The sequence below is a fragment of the Lacerta agilis genome, chromosome Z (genome assembly GCF_009819535.1).
Source record: "Lacerta agilis isolate rLacAgi1 chromosome Z, rLacAgi1.pri, whole genome shotgun sequence".
In the NCBI taxonomy this organism is placed as follows: Eukaryota; Metazoa; Chordata; class Lepidosauria; order Squamata; family Lacertidae; genus Lacerta; species Lacerta agilis.
Genome location: NC_046331.1, coordinates 17,002,680 through 17,025,879, shown reverse-complemented (window position 1 = coordinate 17,025,879; position 23,200 = coordinate 17,002,680). Strand labels below are relative to the sequence as shown.

Genomic DNA, 23,200 nt, shown 5'->3' with positions numbered 1-23,200 from the left:
TACTTTGTCAAAAGCCCACAGGTTTAGCATTGCAGGGACTAGATGACTCTTGGGGTACCTTCCAACTCTACTGCTCTATGATACACAGCACATAGTAGTTAAACAATGGAACTCAATCCCCAGGAGGCAGGGATGGCCAACCTGGATGGCTGTAAGGAAAGATTAGACAAATTCATGGAGGGCTATTGATGGCTGTTAGCCCATCTTGTGGCTTCCAGCAACTGGTATTCAGAAGCATTGCTGCCCCTGTTAAGGCAAAGCACAGCCATTGGCAGCTCTCAAATCCTCTTTTAAAGCCACTCTCAACTGGTGGGTCCCTGACTCCTGCGGGAGGTAGTTCCGCAGTTTAACTAGGCACTACCTAAAGAAGGACTTTCTTTTATCTGTCCTGAAGCTCCCTGGGAAACAGTCGCTGTCTCCCAGGCTTGCTGTTGTGGGGAGTCAACTAAGACGAGGAGAACCACCTAGCCTTGTCACTTTGAGTTCCTTGAAGAAGCAGCTGGGATAGAAATGGAATAAATTACTACCTCCCAACATTCAGCTTCACTGGATCCCCACGAGTTCTGGCTGTGTGTGTGAGAGAGAGTGAGAGAGAGATTGGGGGTAGAAAAGAGGGAGGAAATAAAATCAAAACATCACCTTTCCCCCAGTGCAATTCTTGCTCCCATCCCTACTCTGAGGCTACTGGGGGCGGTGTCTGGGCTCCTCCCCGACTGCGCTGGGCCTGGCAGGCGACTGGCCGCCTGGCGAGGCTTTGCCTCTGCCGCCGCCCAGGCGCACCACTCACGCGCCTCAGCTGGGAGAGGAGAGCGGAGGTTCTAGCTCGCTGCAGCGGCGGCGGCGGCACTTCGGAGCCGGGATGGCCGGAGCCCTTTGCTGAGGAGAAGGCAGGTGCGTCCCCGGCGGCGGGGGGGGGGGGCTTGGAGGGGAGGGGGGCTTCTCTCCCGGCAGAAGTTTGTAAGACTCCTCCCCATCCCTCCTGGATCTTCCCCTTTCTCCAAAGGGGCCAGGAGAAGAGGAGCATCAGTGCCCGCTCCTGGAAGAAGATGCTAGCAACAGCCCGGGCAGGTGTGCTCAGTATTGGATTCCCCAGGAAGGGAAGATGTTGTCTCCCCAACGGCACCTTGCTGCAGCGCGTTCCTCGGCTAGTAGCCCTCTACTCCGGGCGACTGCTTTCCCGCCCCACCCCCCTTGATAGCAAGTTGGCTGGGTGCCCCCAAAAGGGGGGGGGGCTTCCCCAGGCGATCCCACAATCCTTTAACACAGTCGAACTCGTTGGCAACCAATGAAGCTGAAAGTTGGACTCAGAGTGGATAAAAGTAATGCATTTAAACTGCAAAGCTCCCTCCTGTGGGAGGCAGGTATGGCCACCTATTTAGATGGCTTTAAAAGAGAGATGGACAAATTCAGGGAAGAGAGCATTAGTGATTGAACACCTGGAAACCTCAGGAGGGGAGAGGGCTCTTGCTTCCCATGCAGGAATCTGGTTGGCCACTGTAAAAACAGGATGCTGGGCTAGATGGGCCACTGGCCTCACCTAGCAGGGCTCTTCTGGTGTTCTCATGGAACCTCCAGCTCCGGAGGTAGTCTATCTCAATTCTTAGGCTTTTTTGGTGTATGTTTTTAAGCATTGCTTTTGGTCTGCATCTGAGGATTCTTCCTTTGCCCCCACCCTGCCCCCACTGATGACAGTCGTTTAGAGCAATGGATGAAGGATGGGCAGAGTTGGGCTCGCTTTGGTCCAACCCTGTCACACACAACACCACAAAATGTAGCTGCCTCTTCTTTTTTGCCAGAAGCAAGTTCTCAGAAGTTCTCTCACCCACAAGGGTGACCAAGATCCTGTGATTCCTGGTTGGATTAGATGATCCATGGGGTCCCATCCAACTCTACAATTGTAGGGTGCTATGATCCAGAGTCCAGAGCAGCCCTTCACCATCTTGGTGCCCTCCATAAGTTTTGGACTGTGACATCCATCTGCTCCTGCCAGCACAGCTGTTTGGAAGTGAGTTTGGTCAGCTGAGAGCCAGCCAAGTGGGTGAAGACTGAAGCCCTCATTCTCTGGACTCTTGTGAGTGGCAGTGATCCATGGGGTGCTCCTGAGAGTGGCTGGCCAAGCGGAGGGAGAGTTTTGTTCCTTCTTTGCATCACACGGCCAGCCTCTTCTGGAAAATACTCAAAGCTCCGTTTGCCATCCACCCTGCTTTTCAACAACCCCGCAAAGAAAGTCAGGCAGAGGAGTGGCAACTGACCCAGAGCCACACCAGGCAGCTTTGCGGACTCTACATCCTCCCACTAAGGTTAATGGCACTGGGATGTGTTTTTTGATACCCGTGCCACAACCTCAGTCCCTACACAGTCAGGCCAATTAGTGCATCTAGGTCATGTTATCTACACTGGCTGGCAGCTGTGGCTGTTCAGGATTTTGGGCAGGAAACATTCCCAGGTCAACCTGGAGATGCTGCTGGGGATTGAACCTGTATGCAGAGCAGGTGCTGTCCCCATTCAGCTTCAATCCTTCCTCTTAAAAAAGTTTATGGTACTGAATTAAATAGGAAGTTGCCTCAGAGCAACTGGTCAGGCAATTGTTCCATCTCGATCACTACTTTCTACACTGTCTGGCAGCAGCTCTTTGGGGCTTCAGGCAGGGGGCTTTGCCAGGCCTACCTGGAGACACCATTGTGGATTGAAGCTGCAACCTTCTGCATGCAAGGCAGGTGCTCTGTCCCTTTGCTGCAGCTAAAAATAAAGCAAGAGTCATTGGTCTGAGTAAAGGGCTGAATTAAACAGGACTATAGGAAGCTGCCTTATACCACTTCACTAGACCATTGTTTCACATAGGTTTTGTAATGTAAATGACATTTTTGTGCTCTCTGGCTTCAGTCACGGTGCTGCGTTGTGCAAGAAGCGGTTTAGTCCTGCTGGCCACATGAGCCGGAAAGCTGTCTGTGGACAATTGCCGGCTCCCTTGGCCTAAAAGCAAGATGAGTGCCACAACCCCATAGTCGCCTTTGACTGGACTTAACCGTCCAGGGGTCCTTTACCATTTTACCCTTTAGCAGTACTATAAACACTGACTGCCAGCAGTGGCTGTCCAGGGTTCCAGTCAGGGGACTTTCTCCTAGTTCTACTTGGAGATGCTGAGATTGAACCTGGGGCCTTCTGCATGCAAAACAGATTCTCTACCCCTGAGCTACAGCCCCTTGAAATCTCACTCTAGAGTCACACACACACACACACACACACACATATGTACACACATCTAATTTGGCCCATGGAGTGAAGGTCAGGGTAGTCACCTGAGCTTGACTCTCCAGCTCACACGTCTTCCAACAAACCCATCCAGGTTTGCTGGGAAATCATAGAATCATAGAAGGGAACCCAAGGGTCATTTAGTTCAACTACCTGCAATGCAGGAATCTCAACTAAATCATCCATTGCAGGTGGCCATCCAAACTCAGTTTAAAAACCTTCAAGAAAGGAGAGTCCACTACCTTCCAAGGAGGTCCATTCCACTGTCAAACAGCTCTTATCATCAGAAAGTACTTCCTGATGTTTCATCAGAATCTCCTTTCTTGTAACTGGAAGCCATTGGTTCGGGTCCTACCCTGAGGAACAGGAGAAAACAAGCTTCCATGTGACAGCCCTTGAAGATGGCTATCACATCTCCTCTCCATCTTCTCTTCTCCAGGCTAAGCATGCCCAGCTCTTTCAGCCATTCCTCTTAAGGCATGGTTTCCAGACCCTTCATCATATTGCTCACCTTCCTCTGTCCACCTTCTAGCTTGTCCTTATCCCCTTAAATGGTGGTGCCCAGTGGACACAGGCAGAATAGAGCGTTTCTATGACTTCCCTTGATCTAGGCACTCAGCGTCTGCTGATGCAACCTAGAGTAACATTAGCTTCTTTTGCTGCTGCATCGCACTGTTGGCTCATCCTAAGCTTGTGGCACATACTAAAACCCTGTATCCTTTTCAATCCACTGCTGTCAAGCCAGGTATCCCTCATCTTTTATTAGTGCATTTGCTTATTCCTGCCTAAGTGTGGAACCTGACATTTGTCCCCATTGAAATCCATTTGGTTTGTTCAATAGGAACAAATGTAAAGTTCTACATTTAGACAGGAATAACCAGATGGTTAGGTTATAAACAACACTCAAGTAGCCAGGGCTAGACTTGGAGGTGGCAGCGGTCATTGGACCAAATGTAGAATCCTAAATTGTATTTGGAAGTGACCTCGAGGGTCATCTAGTCCAACCCCTTGCAATGCAGGAATCAGTGGCCTTTCTGTTTAAGACAAGGTGGCTGTAATCACCTCGACCCCTCAAAGGGCCTTTAATTGCAAAGGTGAGGTTAACCTTCAAGCTTGTCACGGATTTGGGGAACTAATGGTGAGTTTGAGGATGAAGTAGTTGAATTCTGAATCCAGTTTCACTTCAGTTTGGGTGGGCACAGGATCCTTTCTCCCCAGAGCCCTGTTGAGTCAGGATGGCATGGGAAGATTCAGGATAAAAGGTAGTGTTTCTTCACTCAGCACATAGTTAAAATGTGGAACTCCCTCCAGCAGGGGGCAGTGGTGGCCACCAACTTGGATGGCTTTAAAAAAAGGGATTGGACAAATTCACGGAGGGGAAGGCTATTGATGGCTACTAGCCAGGATGGCTAAATTCTTTCTCCCTCCATGGTCAGGCAGTAATGCTTTTATAAATACCAGTTGCTGAAAGGGAGAGGAGAGTGCTCAGGTGCTTTGGGGTTTCCTTTGAGGGCATCTGGTTGGCCACTGTGAGGACCGGATGTTGGAGGACATGGGGCACTGGGCTGATCCAGCAGGATCTTCTTATGCTCTTAAGTCAGAAGATCCTATATTGAACACTGGAACTTCTGTGACCCAGTCTTTCTGCAACAGTGTTCCACAGGAGGGATTGCTTTTAATAATTTAAAAAAAAAAAAGACTGGGCAAATTCAGGGAGGAGATGGCTACTAGTCAAGATGACCCTGGTAGCTTAGGAAGTGAGAGGCCTCTTGTGCTCTGGTCCTATCTAGGGTCTTCCATTGGGGCATCTGGTTGGCCACTGGGAGGACAGGCCGCTCGACTAGATGGGCCCACTTTGCCCTGATCCATCAGGGGCTCTTCTGAGGTTCCTGCAGAATGTTACATTTCTGCTATTCAGAACTGAATAATTCTAGACTTTCAGATTCTAACATGGGGAAGAAGGGTTGATTCACCAGAATCACAGAATTAGAAAGGACCCCAAGGGTCATGTAGGCCTACCCACTGTAATGCAGGAATCTCAATTAAACCATTCCTGACAGCTGTCCATCCATCCTGTGCTTAAAAACCACCAAAGAAGGAGAGCTGGCCTTCCTTTTGTTCTGGATTCCTTCCCTTCCTCAAAGAACCAAGACAATTTAATCTCATTCTCACCCTTTTCTTGAGTTGTCTTTCTGTTTGAAGTGCCATAAGGCCGGCAGCTAACTTTAAATACTTGTGGGGGCTGCAGGAGGCGAAGTGTGGGGGAAACTCACTCCTAGGAAGGGTATTTATAATCAGCAGGTGATGCCATTGGAGGAGGACGGAATTGGAGTAGGCAGCACAACAATTTAACTCATAGTGGGGCATGAGGCTTAACTGGGCTCAGAGGAAGGAAGTTTTGCAAACTTGCAAGACCTCCTGGTGCCCTCCAGATGCGTTGGACTACAATGCCTACCAGCCCCCAGGCAGCACATCTATCAGATGACCCTGGGGCTGATGCAATTTGTAAGGGAAAGTGTTGTTTACAGAGAACCAGCCTGGCAGAAGCTGCTTTAGACTCAGGCATACTCTAGCACTTTGGGATTCTTTTTTACCTGCACATAGTTTTCTTGTTTGTATGTCTTGTTTTTTCTTTTTGATGTTCTGTTGTTCTCTTATAAAAAAAATATATGTAATATTTTTTTTAAAAGAAAGAATTTGGTTGTTCCTGCTCAGCAGGTGGTAGCAGCAGGGGTTGTTGCCCCAGTGAAGTGGGTGGCCAGTCACCTGCCCAGGCCAACCATGATAGTCAGTCCCCAGGTCATAGAGGAGGCTTCTTTGGGCTTGTCCTGGACAAATATCTACCCTACACCCCTGCAATGTAGGAATCCCAGCTAAAGAACCCCTAACAAAGGGCCACCTGCCCTCCATTTCAAAACATCCAGGGTAGGATATGATAAATAATAATAATTAATAGTAATACTTCAGTTGTGAAGCTCACAATTTCCATTTCTCATCCTCCCCCTGCCATGCTGCATGAATTCTGCCCCATTCCTGCTCTACCAGGCTTTGCCACAGAGAGAAAAGAGGAGCACAGATTCTCTTCTGGGAGTTTGGGGCTTTTCATTTCTCATCCTTCTACACCCACTCACCCCCCCAATCCACCATGGGCACAGACTTGTGATTCCTGTGTTGCAGGAGCTTGGGCTGGATGACCCTCGGGGTCCTTCCCAACTCTACAATTCTAGGATTCTGTGACAATGGGGACAACAGCAAACACCAACACAGCTGTGCAAATGCCCCCAAATTACAGCTCTTCAGAGCAAAGTGATCGGTGGTTGACCCAAATGAGCACCTTTTGCCAGACACCCGGGTTATTTTTATCCCAGCCTCCCTGTGTGCAGGGAAGCCCCAGAGCTCTTCCTGACAGCCTGACGCCCAAAGAAATGGCCAAAAATGCAAGCAGCTGCATGGATCCGTTATTGTATGCATACACACTCTGCCCCACAGGAATAATAGAATCGTAGAGTTGGAAAGGACTCCCAAGAGTCATCTAGTCTAACTCCCTGCAGTGCAGAAAGCACAACTAAAGCATCCCTGGCAGACAGTCACCCAACCTCTGCTTAAAAGCTTCCAAGGAAGGAAAGTCCACCACCTTCCGAGGCAGTCTGTTCCAAGGGATTCCCTCTGTACCACTTTCGGAACAGCCCCTGCCCTCAGAAAGTTCTTCCTAATGTTCCTTTCATGTCATTTGAAGCTGTGGGTTCAGGTCGTGGACAAGCTGCCTCCATCTTCCAGGTGGCAACCCTTCAGATGTTTGAAGGTTGCACTCATGTCTCCTCTTAGTTTTCTCTTTTCCAGGCTAAACATCCCCATCTCCCTCAACCATTCCTCATCAGGCTTGGTTTCCAAGACCCTCCGTCATCTCTGTCACCCTCCTCTGCACACCTTTCCAGCTTGTCAGTATGCTTCTGCAGAGGGTCTTTTTGGGGTGGGGGTTGCTCAAGATATCCACAAGTGGTCTTTAAACCTGGTTCCCTCTCTGGGAACCATCAGAGCAAGAGGGAGTGTGTGTGTGTGTTATTGCATTAAAAAAAATAAGAAAAGCTTACTGCATCCAGCCAGTGCCCATCCAGCTTAGCATCCTCTTCTCACAGTGACCGACGTGATGCCTGTAAGAATCCCTCAAGCAGGACCCAAGCACAACAGCCCACACACACACACACACACACACACACACGGTTTTTAACAACTTAATAGCTCTCTTATCCATGGATTTGTCTAATGTTGTTTTAAAGCCATCCAAGTTGGTGACCATCACTGCCTCCTGTGGGAATTCCGTAGTTCTTAACTGGGATCATAGACTCTACCCTAAGATTACCAGATTTTTTTCAATGAATCCAGGGACACTTTTCAACTTCAATGGATTTTGTCAGGGGATTGATTTGTAAGTCCGGGGACTGTCCCCAGGAACGGGGACGTCTGGTAACCTTACTCTACCCCAGAAGCCAGAGATTCCCCAAACCAGCAGGGACTGGGTTAACAGCACAGCTTGCTAAACACAGGGAAATAATTCATCTTCTAGCAATGCTGAAGGGAGAAATTAAAACACACACACTCACTTGGCTTCTATTTAGGGCAGCATCAAAATTAACCACCCAGTGGAGGAATCTGGCCTTTTGAGCTGCTTGAAGGCTGATCAGGAATTAAGAGAGAAAATTAAAAAATTATCCTCCTTGCCACCCAACCCGGGGGGGTGGGGGGGATCTGTTAATGAAAGATAATCCAAGTCTAAAGAAAAGCCCACAGCCAGTGGGAAGAGAGTGATAGCAGAGACAGATTTGGGGTAGTGGTAGGTGACTCCCTAATGAGGAAGACAGAGACAGCCGTGTACAGAAGCGACAGGATGTCCTGGGAGTTGATGTTGTCTTCTAGGTACAAAGGTTAACAGCGGGGCAGAGAAGTTGCCCAGCTGACCACAAAACCTTCCTTTTGATTCATAGGGGGTACAAATGACACTGCCAGACACAGCCTTCAACATACAGCAAAGGGACTACGAGAGTCTGGACAGGAAGCTGAAGGGCTTTCGAGCACAGGTGGTTTTTCCATCACTCCTTCCTGTTGAAGTTCATGGCCCAGGAAGAAAGAGGAAAATACTGGAAGTAAACCACCGGCTGTGCAGGTGCTATCGCCGGGGAAGGTTTGGCTTCCTGGGCCATAGTCTCTGCTTCCTTGAGGAAGAACTTCTTGCCAGAGATGGATCGCAGCTGACATTGGTTGGCAAGAATGTGTTTGCTAAACGTCTTGCAAACCTGATCAGGATTGCTTTAAACCAAATCCGGGGGGGGGGGGACGACACAATATTACAGACCACAGGGGAACACCTGGTACTGGGGATAATAGCTTCATTGATGCACAGGAAACTAAGGTGGTCCTCCAGAAACTTGCTAAAAGCCAGGGAACTACAAGAAGGAAGCAGCTAGAGGGAATGACTCAAATGCAGAGAGCAGGAACACCATCGGGGAGGGGGGCTGAGGGCTACCTCAAATTTTCGAGGGAAGGGTCCCCTCAAAATTGTGCAACTCCGCACGACATGCTCACCTCACTCTCACATGCTGCAGGGTGTGCTGATGTCACTCACACAATCTGCATGGCATGCACACAACGTCAGCACACCCTGCAGCGTTCGCACACGGCATGAGAATGCCCCATGGTGTGGGTGCATGACATCAACACTTTCTCGTCAATGTATGCCAGTGGAGAGGGGAGGAGAACATTGAGATGAGCAGCTAGTTTTATCGTGCTTTTGAATTTTTCCCAATTTTCCTGCCTGCTTCTCACCTCAACATCTTGCAAATTAAGTGTCTTCCCGCTTATAATACATACTGAAAACCATCAGCGTCTTGCCATCTGATTTTGAAGAGCATGTAGGAACTGGGGTGCATTTAGACAGCTGAGTTCTGGTTTTGATGATCCACTTTAAATATGGTGGGAAATCGAGACTTGAAAAAACTATTATTATTTCTTCTTCGCAGAAAATCAAGCGGGCGCCTTCGGACGAGGAGTGCTTCTTTGAGCTGCTGAGCAAATTCCAGAGCAACCGGATGGATGACCAACGCTGTCCCTTGGAGGAGGGCCAGAAGGAGCCCGAAGAAGCTACAGTGGCCACCCTGGTGCCTGCCCTGGAGGAGAGGACCTGTAAGCTTTTGTTGAGCTGCTCCCAGGGCTCTTGCTGGGCTAGCTATGTGTCCCCTTCTGTCTTAAATAATGGCAGATAAAAGGAAGGATGTCTTCCTGCAGCACTGTTAATCTGTGGAAATTCTTCCTGCGGGTGCCATTGAGGGTCACCAACTTGGAGGGCTTTAAAAAAAGAATTAGACGCATTCATGGAGGAGAGGGCTATCAGTGAAGCTGGATGTTGGAGGGTTCACGGCAGAGAAAATAAATTCACGCAGCACAGTGTTAATTTGTGAAACTCCCTCCCACAAGATGACCACCAACTTGGATGAACACATTCTGAATTCTGTGCTGCATTAATAAGTCTATCCTTTTAACTGCCCATAAGATAAGCCCTGCAGCTGGATCAGGCTAAATATCCTGTTCTCACAGTGGCCAGCCAGATGCCCCAAAGGGAAACCCACATGCAAGAACCTCCTGGGGGTTTCTAGCAACTAGTCTAATCAAGAAGCATTTACTGCCCCCAGCTGTGGAGGCAGAGCATAGCCATCTTGGCTAGTAGCCATCAATAACCTCCTCCTCCTCCATGAACTTGTCTAATCCTCCTTGAAAGCTGTCCAAGTAGGTGTCCTATAGGAGGCAGTTCCACAGACTAATTGTGTGCTGCAAAATGAATCCTCTCAACATTCACCTTCGTTGGATGCCTGCGAGCTCAGGTCGGCACTTCCTTGCATCAAAATATTAAGTAGGGGTTTGTGTGCATGGATCAAGAGAGGAAGCTCCGAAAAAAAAACCAGGCACAGGAAATGCAGGCAGAGCGCCAAAGCTGCAAGGCAGGCAGGAGGCAGTGTTGAAAAGGTCAGGCTGTGTTATGACAAGGAGCGGGGTTGAGCAAGGCTCTCTCGCTCCTAAAAATAGAAGGAGAGCTTCTTGTCGTCCCTGCTGATGCGGGAGTGCCCCTGGGGGCTCTTGCTTTCCTCCACAGGGCCCACACCTCCTCCTGCTTGCTTCAAAGTATTTGGACACAGCGCCTGAGGGATCAGGCCAACAACCCATCTAGTCCAGCATCCTCTTCTCACAGTAACCAACCTTGACATCTGAAGGGGGGGGCATTCCACAGGGGGAGCGCGACTACTGAGAAGGCCCTCTGATTGGTTCCCTGTAACTTCACCTCTCACGATAAGGGAACTGCCAGAAGGTCCTCAGTGGAGGACCTCAGTGTCCGGGCTGGACAATGGAGGCGGAGATGCTCCTTCAGGTATACAGGGCCAAGGCCATTTTAGGTCAATGGCCAACACTTCTAATTGTGCTCAGAAATGTACTGGGAGCCAATGTAGATCTTTTAGAACCAGTGTTAAATGGTCCTGGCAGCTGCTCCCAGTCACCAGTCTGGCAGCCGCATTCTGATTTAGTTGTACTTTCCAAGTCACCTTCAAAGGTAGCCCCACATAGAGGGCATTGCAGTAGTCCAAATTGGGTGGGTGGGGGGAGATAACCAGGGCATGTACCACTCTGGAAGACAGTACACAGGTAGGTGGGGTCTGAGCCTGCGTACCAGATGGAGCTGGTAAACAACTGCCTTGGGCACAGAATTAACCAGTGCTTCTATGGGCAGCTGTGAGACCAAAATGGCCCCCAGGCATCACACTGGTCCTTCAGGGGCACAGTTACCCCATTCAGAAGTAGGGAATCCTCCCACCTGCCTGCCTCATGTCCCCCAGAAAAAGTACTCAATCCAGTGACCACCATCCACCCCCCCCCCAACCGACTGTTCACACATCTATCTAAGCTACCAGGCACATCTTATGCCAGGAGTTCTGCGTGTTGCAAGCTGCTGAGCAAGGGCTGTTGCTGGGACTAATTAGGGACAGTGTGTTAAACAAGATGCTGGTCTTTGCTGATAAAATCCTCGATTACTTCGGAGCAAGCAACCTGGAAGAATTTCTAATCACTGCACTACACTTTTTTGTTGTTGTTGTTGTCGTCGTCACAGAATTGTAGAGTGAGAAGAGACTACCAACAGTAATCCAGCCCAGCCCCCTGCAATGCAAGAATCACAACTAAATAATCCCTGATAGGTGCCCTTCCAACCTCTGCTTAAAAACCTCCAATGAATCCTGAATTCATAGGGTTGGGAGGGACTCTAAGGGTCATCTAGTCCAACCCAGGGTCTCCCGAGTGTTCTGCTTTTTAATGTACTCAGTTATACTGTTTTTTTAAAAAAATATTTATAAATGACAAATGTAGGAATTGAGAGGGATGCACACTGTATTTGCAGATGATGCAAAACTGGCAGGGGCAGCTAATACAGTGGTACCTCTAGCGGCGGAGGAAGTGCCTGCTGCGCTCTCCTTTCCCCACCCCCTTTCAGTGGCTTTTTTCGCCACTCGGCTCCCTGGGCAGAGCCCCGACATGGAGGCGAGGGGCGGGCCAGCTGGCCCGGGGGGGGGGACACTTGCTGGCCCGCCCCTTGCCTCCATGCCACATCTCCAAAAGCCAGCTGAGGGGCGGGAAAAGCCGCTGAAAGGTTTTATTCGCCGCTCGGCTCCCTGGCCGGAGCCGGTGCGGCATGGAAGCAAGTGGCAGGCCAGCAAGTGTCACCCCCCAGGGCGCTACCTGGGGTGGTCCGCCCCCCCTTGCTCCACCCTTGGGTACCTCCAGTTACGAACTTCATTCGTTCCAGAGCTCCGTTCTTAAGCCGAAACCATTCTTAACATGAGGCGCACTTTCACTAATGGGACCTTGCGCCGCTGGCGTGCAACTTCTACTCACATCCCAGGGCAAAGTTTGCAACTAGGGGCATCTACTTCTGGGTTAGTGGAGCTCGTTACCCAAAGCATTCGTAAGGAGGACAGTACGTAACCCGAGGTTCCACTGTACCGCAGAAGATAGAATGAATTTCAATGAGGACAGATGTCAGATTCTGCATTTAGGCAGGAATAACCAGATGCACAGATATAGGTTGGGGGACACCTGGCTTGACAGCAGTCAGTGTGAAAAGGGATCCAAGGATCTTAGTAGACCACAAGTTTGACATGAGTCAACAGTGTGATGCAGCAGCAGCAGCAGCAGCAAAAAAAAAAAAAAAAGCTAATGCAGTTCTAGGCTGCATCTGCAGAAGGAAGGAGTGGGAACTGAGCTTCACAACTAAAGCATTATGGTTATGATTATTATCTCCTTCGTTGGAGATCTTAAAGGAGGCTGGGTGGCTACCTGCCAGGGACACTTTAGCTGAGTTTCCTGACTTGCAAGCAGTTGGACTAGGTGGGGACCCTGGGGGTAATCTATTCTGTTTCTGCAATAACATTTCTTTCTTCCTGTGTGCTGGCAGCCCAGTCCTCAATGGCCTCCCCACAGACTGAGGAGCTCTTCGACCTCATCGCCAGCTCCCAGAGCCGGCGGCTGGACGACCAGAGGGCCAGTGTGGGCAGCCTTCCAGGCCTGCGCATTACCCCCAACAACCTCAGCCACCTCCGCAGGGAGGGTGGCACACAGCAGGAGCCGGGCGACGAGTTCTTCAACATGCTCATGAAGTGCCAGGTATGTTTTGAGCATGGCTAATCACTTGACATCATTAAACCCACTTCAGAAACTGTCAGTTCGCAGCTTTTGAAAATCTTGGGGCATATTTTTTTGCTCTGTTCTTTTGGGGGTTGAGTTGAAGTTGTGGAGGGGTACTCATCCAACTCATCCAAGGGGTCCTGTTCAGAGCACTGGTCCATAGAACCACTGAACTGCAGAGTTGGAAGGTACCCCAAGAGTCATCTAGTCCAACCCCAGGCAATGCAGGGATCGTAGATAAAGCATCCAATAATTTTAAAATATCTATACTACGATACATTTTTAAATGTCTGAGTGCATATACGCAAACTCATGTGAAACTTCTTAAAATCAGAAAGAAGCTGACCATTATGGGGAAAAGATGTATTCTCAATTGCTTGCATAGGCCAAAGAAAAGGGGGAAGTATTCCAGATCAGGCCAACAATGGGCCATCTAGGACAGCATCCTGTTCTCACTGTCACCAAATGCTGCTTAGGATCTAGGAATCCTGATAGACTGCCTCTGGAACTGTCCAAAAGCATTTCTAGTTCAGGCCAGTGGCCCACCTAGGCCAGCATCCTGTTCTCACAGTGGCTAACAGATGCCTCTATTAGGAAACCGGCAAGGAGGATCAAAGCACAAAAGCTCTGTACCCTCCTATGAGTCTCAGCAACTGGGATTCGAAAGCATTACTGCCCCCAACTGTGGTGGGCAGAGCATAGCCATCATGGCTGGTAGCCATCAATAGCCCCTCTCCTACATGACATTAAATGCTCTGTTTCTTGTTGTTATAAAACAACACTCCTGCAGGTGATCTCCCTTAGGCCTGCCGGTAAGTTGTTCAGGGCTTGACCCCAGCTCAGGAGATGGCCACCAACTTGGATGGCTTTAAAAGAGGGCTGTTGAGGACCATTCACCACAGTGACTGCTCTGCCTCCATGGCCACAGGCAGCAATGCTGCCAGAAACCACAGGAGGGGAGAATTGGTGTTGCACTGGGATCCTGCTCACTGGTTTCACATTTAGGCACTTGGGCAGCCACTGTGAGAACAGGATGCAAGACTAGGCAGCCAGAGAAGATTATAGCATAGAATCATAGCACTGGCAAACACCCCCATTGGTCATCTAGCTCAGCCTTCTGCAATGCAATTTCTGGGCAGTATTCCACCAGCTACGGGTCCTTGCTGATAAGGTTCTACATGACTTGAGAGCAAGTGACCTGAAGGACCGTCAGTGTGTGTTGGTCACTATTTAACTACGCCAGTGTGACGTGGTGGTTAGAGTCTGGGAGATCAGGGTTCAAATCTGCTATTGGGGCAGTCACTCACTCTCAGCCAACCTACCTTGCAGGGTTTTTGTGGGGTTTTCTTTGTGGTTTTGGGGAGAACCATGTACGTTGGAGAAAAGAAAATGCAATAAATAAATAGTAATCCCAAGGATCATTTAGCCCAACCTCCTGCAGTGCAGGAATCACAGCTGAAGAACCCCCAACCTTTGCTTAAAAACCTCCAAGGAAATAAGAGTCCACCACCTTTGGAGGTCATAGAATTGTAGGGTCTGAAGGGAAACCCCCCCAAGGATCATCTAGTCCAACCCAGTCCTAAACCGCCTGACTCTCTGCTCCACTCTGTGATGCCTCCCTCCTTCACTTCTTCTTCTTCTCGTTCCTCCTCCCCTCTTGCCCCTCCCTAGTCCTCTCGCATCGATGACCAGCGCTGCGCAGCCCCCGATGCCACCCCACGCGGTCCCACTGTGCCAGATGAAGATTTCTTCAGCCTCATCCAGAGGGCCCAGGCCAAGCGCATCGACGAGCAGAGGGTGGACCTGGCTTTGGGTGAAGAGGAAGCCGAAGAAGAGGAAGCACAGCCCAGGCCCAGCTAAGACCGGTCTCCCATGCAGGGTCTGGACTGAGCCCATGTGCTGTGAGGACGCAGGCGCTGGGAGCAAGACATTGGGGCAATCTCAACTGTAGCAGTCCCGACTCAAGGGAGTGGCTCTGAGCAAGGCCCATTTCTTGAAGGGGGGGCTGTTATCCTAGAGATGCTGGGGGATGGAAAGTTGAGTGTGCCTCTACCACCAGGGGCAGTCTACCTCTAAGCTCCTAGAGACATTCATAAAAATGTACAGTTGGAAGAGTGCCCCTAAGATTCATCTAGCCCAGCCCCCTGCAATGTAGGATTCACAGCTAAAGCAAACCTGACAGATGGCCATCCATTGGCTACAGGGAAGAGAACAGGAGCAATGGGGGAGGGGATGCTTTTCACTCCTTCCCACATCTCCGAGCCCAGTCAAAACTGGAAATGAAGCCACCTGCAGGAATATCTGCCAAGATTCAATATATTCGCTAATTTATTCTATATATATATATATATACTGAGGGGAGGGGTCCTTCATCTGCATGGTACTTTCCCCATCCCCGTAAAAATCAAAGAGCTGCCAAATAAATTCTGTGGGGGAAGAGGGGTGCTTATTAAACATTTTTGGAACACAAGGTCGTTTGGTGTTTCATTTCAGCTTCCAACTCTGAAAGCAAGAGGAAGCTTCGGGGGGGGGGAGTCTAATTTGCCCCACACGGCATTTTGGGGTGGGGGCAACAGAAAAGGGTCACTCCTGGCTTCCCTGCCATTATTTGGCAAAGGGCCAAACCACATTCCAGGTGGCTCAAGCCTGAAACCAGAATCCTCTCTTGGGATTTGGCCACCAGCCCCCACTTGAAATATTATTTTGCCATTTTTAAATAGCTGCTGCTCCTTACAAAATCACACCTCACCACTGTGCAGGGCGCAACTTGGGGCCTGGCCCTCTTCTATGGATTTGGAAGCATAAATTGTAGGGTGCCGAGGGACCCCCAGTGGTCTTCTAGCTGAGCCCCCTGCAAGGCAGGAATCACAAACTAAAACATGCCTGACAGGTGATGATCATGACATTGGATAACCAGCATATGGGTGGCCTTCCCCAGCTATCTGCATGGGGGAGATAAAAGAACAGGCCCACCACGCCAAGCACACCTGGTGCACAAAATTGGGTTTAAAAAACAAACAAACAAAAACTGATGTTAAGATCAGAAGTGTCGCTGGATCAAGTCAATGACCCATCTAGTCCAGCAACACTTGCATGTCAGAAACCAGCAAGCAACCCAAGTACAAGAGCTCTTCCCTCGTGGCTTCCAGAAACTTTTACAGCATTCAGAAACCTTGCTGCCTGTAATTGGGGTCAGAGCTTGGCCATCATGGCTAGATGCCATCAACATCTCTCTCCTACTGCATGAATTTCCCTTATTGTGCAAAGCCATCCATGTTGGTACCAATAGCTGCCTTCTGTATCAAGTTTGCAGATGACACCAAATTGGGAGGGGTGGCTAATACCCCAGAGGACAGGATCACACTTCAAAATGATCTTAACAGATTAGAGAACTGGGCCAAAGCAAACAAGATGAATTTTAACAAGGAGAAATGTAAAGTACTACATTTGGGCAAAAAAATGAAAGGCACAGATACAGGATGGATGACACCTGGCTTGAGAGCAGTACATGTGAAAAGGATCTAGGAGTCTTGGTAGACCATAAACGTGACATGAGTCAACAGTGTGATGCAGCAGCTAAAAAAGCCAATGCAATTCTGGGCTGCATCAATAGGAATATAGCATCTAGATCAAGGGAAGTAATAGTACCACTGTATTCCACTCTGGTCAGACCTCACCTGGAGTACTGTGTCCAGTTCTGGGCACCACAGTTCAAGAAGGATACTGACAAGCTGGAACATGTCCAGAGGAGGGCAACCAAAATGGTCAAAGGCCTGGAAGCGATGCCTTATGAGGAACGGCTTAGGGAGCTGGGTATGTTTAGCCTGGAGAAGAGAAGGTTAAGGGGTGATATGATAGCCATGTTCAAATATATAAAATGATGCCATATAGAGGAGGGAGAAAGGTTGTTTTCTGCTGCTCCAGAGAAGCGGACACGGGGCAATGGATTCAAACTACAAGAAGATTCCACCTAAACATTAGGAAGAACTTCATGACAGTAAGAGCTGTTCAACAGTGGAATTTGCTGCCAAGGAGTGTGGTGGAGTCTCCTTCTTTGGAGGTCTTTAAGAAGAGGCTTGACAGCCATCTGTCAGGAATGCTTTGATGGCGTTTCCTGCTTGGCAGGGGGTTGGACTGGATGGCCCTTGTGGTCCCTTCCAACTCTAGGATTCTATGAGTACCATAGTCTAAGAAGGACTTTCATTTATCTGACCTGAATCTCCCAACATACAATTTCATTGGATGTCCACGAGTTCTAGTGCTATGAAAGAGGAAGAAAAACCTTTCTCTCCCCACTTTGTCCAGGCCGTGCATAATTTTATAAACTTATCTCATGTCACCTTTTCCTCACCTTTTGTCCAAGCTAAAAAGTCCCTCACACTGCAACCATTTTTCATAGGGGAAGCCACTCCACCACCTCCCTTAATCATTTGGGTTGCCCTTTTCTAAACCTTTTCCATCTTTAATATCCTTTGTGGAGTTTATAGTGTATTGACATTGCACTCAACACTGCAAGAGTCAAAGTACGAAAGGGTCATAAATCAAACACCATCAGATTCTTCATCCTTTTGCCAGCTCAGTTTTTAAAAAATCTTTTGTGATGTACTGCTGCCCTCTGGTGGAAACTCTCACACCCCACACAAAATACCTGAGCATCTTTTCTTGAGGCCTCATCTGGAACAACCTTTTGCCAACCTGCTACCCTCCAGGGACTTTGGACCATGGTTCCTCCCATAAAGCAGATGGCTGTATTGGGAGCTGATGGGAAATGTGGTCCAAAATGGCTTGAGAGCACTTAAGGAAAAATGTTCACCGTCAAGCCATTTCAAAAAGTGTCAATGCGCTTGAGGATTTACGGCGTTTCTCCTGGAACAGAGCCAGGCCAAGCCACCCACAACCCTTCTCATTGAGTCCTCCTAGTTTGGGAAAGTCAGCCCCATGCACCTTCCATCTACAAGGTTGAGAATAATGGCTGTATTGACTCAGCACACCGACACCCTGAAAATTTCAATTGGAGAAGCACATATCTATAAGGACTAGAATCTTACTTTATTTTTAGGCAAGGTGCTGTAGCTCAGTGGCATAGCACCCACCTTGCATGCAGAAGGCCGCGGGTTCCCTTTTGTTCAGGACCATGAGAACTAGAATATTCCCCAAACCACATTGTGCAGCATCAGTGCTACTTGGTGGCCTTGACACACACCTGATGTGGGAGTCAGGAGCAGTTGTGGCTAATCAACTGCTTCAATTGGCAGAACTGGCACTACTACAGGTGCCACACAATCCCCATTCTGCATTTGTAAGAACTTGATCAATTCATGTAGAAGCACCTACACTTCGGAACTCCCTCTCTTGATATCAAGCAAGCACCTTCACTCTACTCTCTTTGTTGCGTGCCAAAAACATTCTTGTTTAGACAAGCCTGTCCAGACTCCAGATGCTTAGAAAGTGGGTGTGAATCTTCAGGACACTTCCACAGCTGGCATGATCCCCCGCGCAGTGCAGATTTTGTGTGTGTGTTTTAAATTGCTTTTGAACTTAAAGAAACATAACACAAAATCAAAGTTATCCATAACAAAAAATAAATACAGAAAAATTATCACTATCTGTTATACTTTATCACAGTCTTCTTTTGGTTCCAATGACTTCCTGCCATTTCCATTTGGCTTTAAATATCTATTTATCTAGCACACTATTCATCTCTGTTTTTAATAATTACTTGTCAAAGATACTGTACTTTCTTAAACTTGTTCAGTGGATTACAGAAGCTATTCAAAGGCTGCCAGACTTCATGCAATTTTTAAATAAACCCCATTTATTAAAAAAAATACTTGGTCTGCATGGTCTCTTTTTTCCTGATAGCTTAGCCAGCTCTGTGTGTTCCATTAATTTTTGTTGCCACTCCGACTTCGATGGCATTTTTCCTCCTTTCCAGTTTCAGGCTATTAGAACTATTGCAGCCACTGTTGCATATAAAAATAGTTCCCTTACATTTTTTGGTGTAGCAGGACCTAATATTCTGAGAAGGAAAGCCTCTGGGGTTCTTCTTATAAACATAACCTTAAGCATTTTTTTTTAAGTTCCATATATATTTCATCCCAGAATTCCTTAATTTTTTTTGCATGTCCACCACATATGTAGCATCGATCCCACTGCTTCTCCACACCTCCAACATTTATACGATACATTCAGTGCAGCAGAACTTTAAGAAAGCCCGGGAGATGGAGACCAAAGGCTGGAAGTACCAGTTTACTGCCAACTTCCTGGAGATCTACACCGAGTCTCTGCAGGACCTGCTGCTGTTGCGCCCTGAGCAGGGGGGCTCCGAGCTGGAGATCCGGAGAGCCAGTGCACGGAGAAACTGCACGTCCCCAACTTCTACTACGTCCCCATTGCTTCGGAGCAAGAGGTGCTGAAGGTGCTCCAGAGGGCCCAAAACCAACCTCAACAAGTGCTCCTCCCGCAGCCACAGCCTCTTCCAGCTGCACATCGAGGGCCAGAATGCCATCCGGGAGATGCACACCTCCTCTGTGCTGAGCTTGGTGGACCTGGTTGGCAGTGAGCGCCTGGACAAGGTGACCGCCTCAAGGAGACCCAGGCTGTTTACAGCAGCCTCTCCGAGCCAGCTTAGCACAGCAGTTCCATCAACCAAAGCATTGCTTGGATCCTTGAGGAATATTGGGAGTTCAATTAACAAGAGGGAAAGAAAAAATAATAGTGGTAGGAATTTACGCACCAAATGGAAGTAAGACACAATATTTTTAATCAGTTGAGGAAAAATTGTTGGAACATATCAATGAAGAGATTATTTTAATGGGTGATTTCAATGGTGTCACCTCATTGGAATTAGACAGAACAGAAAGGGGGGGGGAATCAAAAGAAGGGAGATTACCACAAATATTTTTTGAAATGGTAGATAACCTAAAAGATGCATGGAAACATAAATACCCGAATGAAAAGCAATATATGCATTTCTCAGAGGCAAAACAATTTGCAGGAAGAATCATTGGGATTTGGATATCACCCCAAATTCACCATCAGATCACATAACATGTCCATGGCTACAGCCTGCACCACAAAAAAAAAACACATCCACTGTTTCGTTCAGAATATTTTTTTCTTGTTTTCCTCCTCTAAAGACTAGGTGCCCCTTATGGTCAGGTGTGTCTCAATGGAGCGAAAAATATGGTAGCTGAAACCAAATCTTTTTGTATTCCGCCCCCCCCCCCTCGAAGGACAGTGGAGCAATCCAGTCACATCAGACGTCCTCCTGCATCTCCGTCATCCGACGAGGTTCCTGTCTGCTGAGGATCCTCCAACAGGATTTCCCAGGCATCTTCACCAGCCACACGCCTAACTTTCTCCCCCCTAGCTGCGAGGATTTCCTCCACGTTCCTGCATTGCAAAACAAACAAAGGTTTTATAAAAGACGCAGCAGCCCCACCCAGGGCAGGAACTGGCAGCCTGGGTTTGAAGTGGGGCAAAAGTCTGCTGAACTGGGGATGTTGCCCTCTCATGCCTCCATTCCCTATATGTAAAATGGGAGCAGCGGCAACTGAAAATGTTACCTGTAACAGACTAACATTTATCACAGCAAAATATGCCTTTTTAGCAAAATGGTTGCCAATTTTGAGCCCAGCCCACTTGCATTACATGTGTGCGTGAGGGAGAATCTGTGTTTATACAGTCATAGAAGCACAGAAAAAGAAGACCAGGGAAGATAAAACAAAGTTCTTCAGGCATCACATCCACAGTTGTGGAACTCACTCCCACAGGGAGGCAAGTAATAGCCAGCAACTTGGGTGGCTTTAAAAGAGGATGAGCCAAATTCATAGGAGGAGAGAGCTATCAATGGCTAATAGTCATGATGGCTCTGCATTGCCTCCACAGTTGGAGGCAGCAATGCTTCTGGATACCAGATTCTGGAAGCCACAGCAGCGGGGAGAGTTATTGGGCTCAAATTCTGTGTGCAAGTTTCCCATTATGGACATCTGGTTGGCCATTGTGAAGACAGGCGGCTGAACTATATGGGTGCCCTTTGACCTGATCCAGAAGGTTCTTCTTATGCTATTAAAGGGGGGGGAGAGAAAGTGTGAAACAATAACCCATGCACATGTATTCAATAATGATTGGTGGGTTGTTGGATACAACCATGAATGATTCTAAAACTTAGAGAGCAGATCCCTAACTTAGGTCCATTAATTTCAGTGCGCTTATCCTGAGTATCACTGATGTTAAATACACAACCCTCAATTTTTAAATCATTTCCATCTTGCACACTGAGGATCAGAACTCTTTTCTCAACATATTCCATGAAGGCCAAGGAAGATTTATCTACAAGAACTTAAGAAAAGGCCTGCAGTTGTCCTCACAGTGGCCAGCCAGATGTCCTAATGGAAACCCCCCCAAAAAGTTTCCCCACTTGCCATTCCCAGGAACTGGCATGCAGAAGCACACCACCTCTGTTAAAACATAGCCATATACAGTATAGATAATAGTATTATGCAGTTAGAAGGGACCTAAAGTGTCATCTAGTCTAGCCCCCTGATAGGCAACCCTCTTCCTGTCCATCTCCTCTTCTGTGCCATGTTCTTTTAGATTGTAAGCCTGTGTGGGTTGATTATAGGCCCTTTTTGGCTGAAACATGGGGTGCTAATGCTCCAAATAAATAAAATCAATATGCACATTTTGGCATACCTGCCTACTATGGGATTTAGTCCCACCCACCACCAATATGCAGACCCTCACCCGAGAAGAAAGAGATCCACTGAAAAGTCATAGAATGGTAGAGTGGGAAGGGACCCCAAGGGTCATCTAGTCCAAACCCCTGCCGTGGTGCTCGCTCACCTTTTCCCAGCCAGGTCCGAGAACCAGCCCAGGTTATCTGCAATGATGTGATGGTTTTGGCAGCCAGGACATTTCACAATCACCACACCGTGGTGATATGCTGCCTTGGAAATGCTTTTGGCTGACCGTGTCCCACACACCTGAAAGGGAACCCCAAAAACAACTTGACCATTGTGGGCAGAAAGCGTCCCCCTCTCCCCTCTGCATTACTGCCCTGTCAAACTCACAAACTCCTGCTGAAATTCTGAAGCTACAGTTGCCAGTCTGTAGACAACAATGAGCTAGATGAACCCCAGTATTCCCTATGGAAGCAGCACACTGCTCCTATTGTCATGAGTTTTAACCTGTAGCTTACTCTTATTTTAAATTTCTCAATGTTTTAAAGTATCATTGTTTTTATTTTTTATTTTTTTGTTTTATCTTTTTTGTAAATCATTTTTATTTTTACAATCAAGCAGTGCATACATTTTATCAAATAAATAAAATTAACATTCCTGCCTTGTTACCCGCCTAGGCTCTCTCTCTCTTAACTATATGACCCTCTGGGCAGAGAACTCTTTCCCTGCTTTCTTTCTACTCTTCTCCACCAGAGGGCGCCCTCCTAAGTGCGACTTGGGACTACTACTCCCATCAGCCTCATCACGCAGGACTTGCTTACTGGGACTGATGGGCGTTGTAGTCCAAAGCGAATCTAGGCTGCTCCCTTCATCTTGGGGAAGGAGTTTCTCTTTCGCTCGCTGCTCCAAGAGCTCCTGCGCCCCTCAGCGCTCATAATCGGGCCTCATTTTAGATTTCCATCACTATGAAGCGCGGTAAAGAAAGGCTCGGGCAATTTTCCAGGAGCAAAGATGGCCGCCACGCCGTCGCCCCTCACACTGCGTTTCCATCCCCTCAGGGCTCTGCTCCGCCTCGCAGCAGGTCCCAATTCGGCCTCTTCTGTCGCCTCACCAACCATTTCAAATATATACGCACACAAACTCACGGACCTTACACGTGTACACGAGCCTGTACCCCGACGCGGCCTTCAAGGCCTGAGTCGCTTCCTCTTCCTGGCGCGCTCCACCGCTCAGGCTGCGCTGCTGGAGAGCCGTGGCGAAAAAAGAGGGCGGCGGTGGAGGTAAAGGGACCGTTCGCCAAAGACCCCGAGCGAGCCCCCGCGTTGTTCCGTGCCTGAGGCACCCCGTGAGGGCTCCAAGGCGCCGCAAAAGCGCTGAACAAGCCGCCGTGGTCGCCATCTAAACCCCGGGCAGCAAATAAAAAATAAAAATAAAATCACTAGGCCGTCGCGGTCGCCTTTTAAACTCCGGGCAGGAAAAGGCGGGAGGGAGTTTCCGGCATTTTTACCTCGGAGCTCCTTTGAGTTTTTTTAAAGCCGTGCTTAAAC

General features: G+C 48.4%; 2 protein-coding genes across 3 annotated transcripts in view; one reads left to right on the top strand and one right to left on the bottom strand.

The window, feature by feature from the left end:
- The window catches only part of GPSM1 (G protein signaling modulator 1), a 53,967-nt gene extending 38,528 nt beyond the window's left edge, over positions 1 to 15,439 (top strand). The window contains exons 1-4 of one of the 2 annotated variants that reach the window (XM_033137620.1): positions 774 to 891; positions 9,267 to 9,429; positions 12,740 to 12,948; positions 14,641 to 15,439. In XM_033137620.1, coding sequence (XP_032993511.1) covers positions 9,336 to 9,429; positions 12,740 to 12,948; positions 14,641 to 14,829 — 492 coding nt within the window. In that variant the 5' untranslated portion in view covers positions 774 to 891; positions 9,267 to 9,335 and the 3' untranslated portion in view covers positions 14,830 to 15,439. Of the gene's footprint in view, positions 1 to 773; positions 892 to 9,266; positions 9,430 to 12,739; positions 12,949 to 14,640 lie in introns of those variants that run through there. The other variant, XM_033137619.1, reaches the window with a different exon arrangement.
- Positions 15,440 to 20,191: 4,752 nt separating this feature from the next.
- On the bottom strand, positions 20,192 to 23,062 carry DNLZ (DNL-type zinc finger). Its single transcript, XM_033138124.1, has 3 exons — positions 22,803 to 23,062; positions 21,817 to 21,956; positions 20,192 to 20,364 (listed from the first exon to the last, which is right to left on the bottom strand). The coding sequence occupies exons 1-3, from the start codon at positions 23,049 to 23,051 to the stop codon at positions 20,223 to 20,225; spliced, it is 531 nt and encodes a 176-aa protein (XP_032994015.1). The 5' UTR covers positions 23,052 to 23,062; the 3' UTR covers positions 20,192 to 20,222.
- Positions 23,063 to 23,200: the final 138 nt, after the last annotated feature.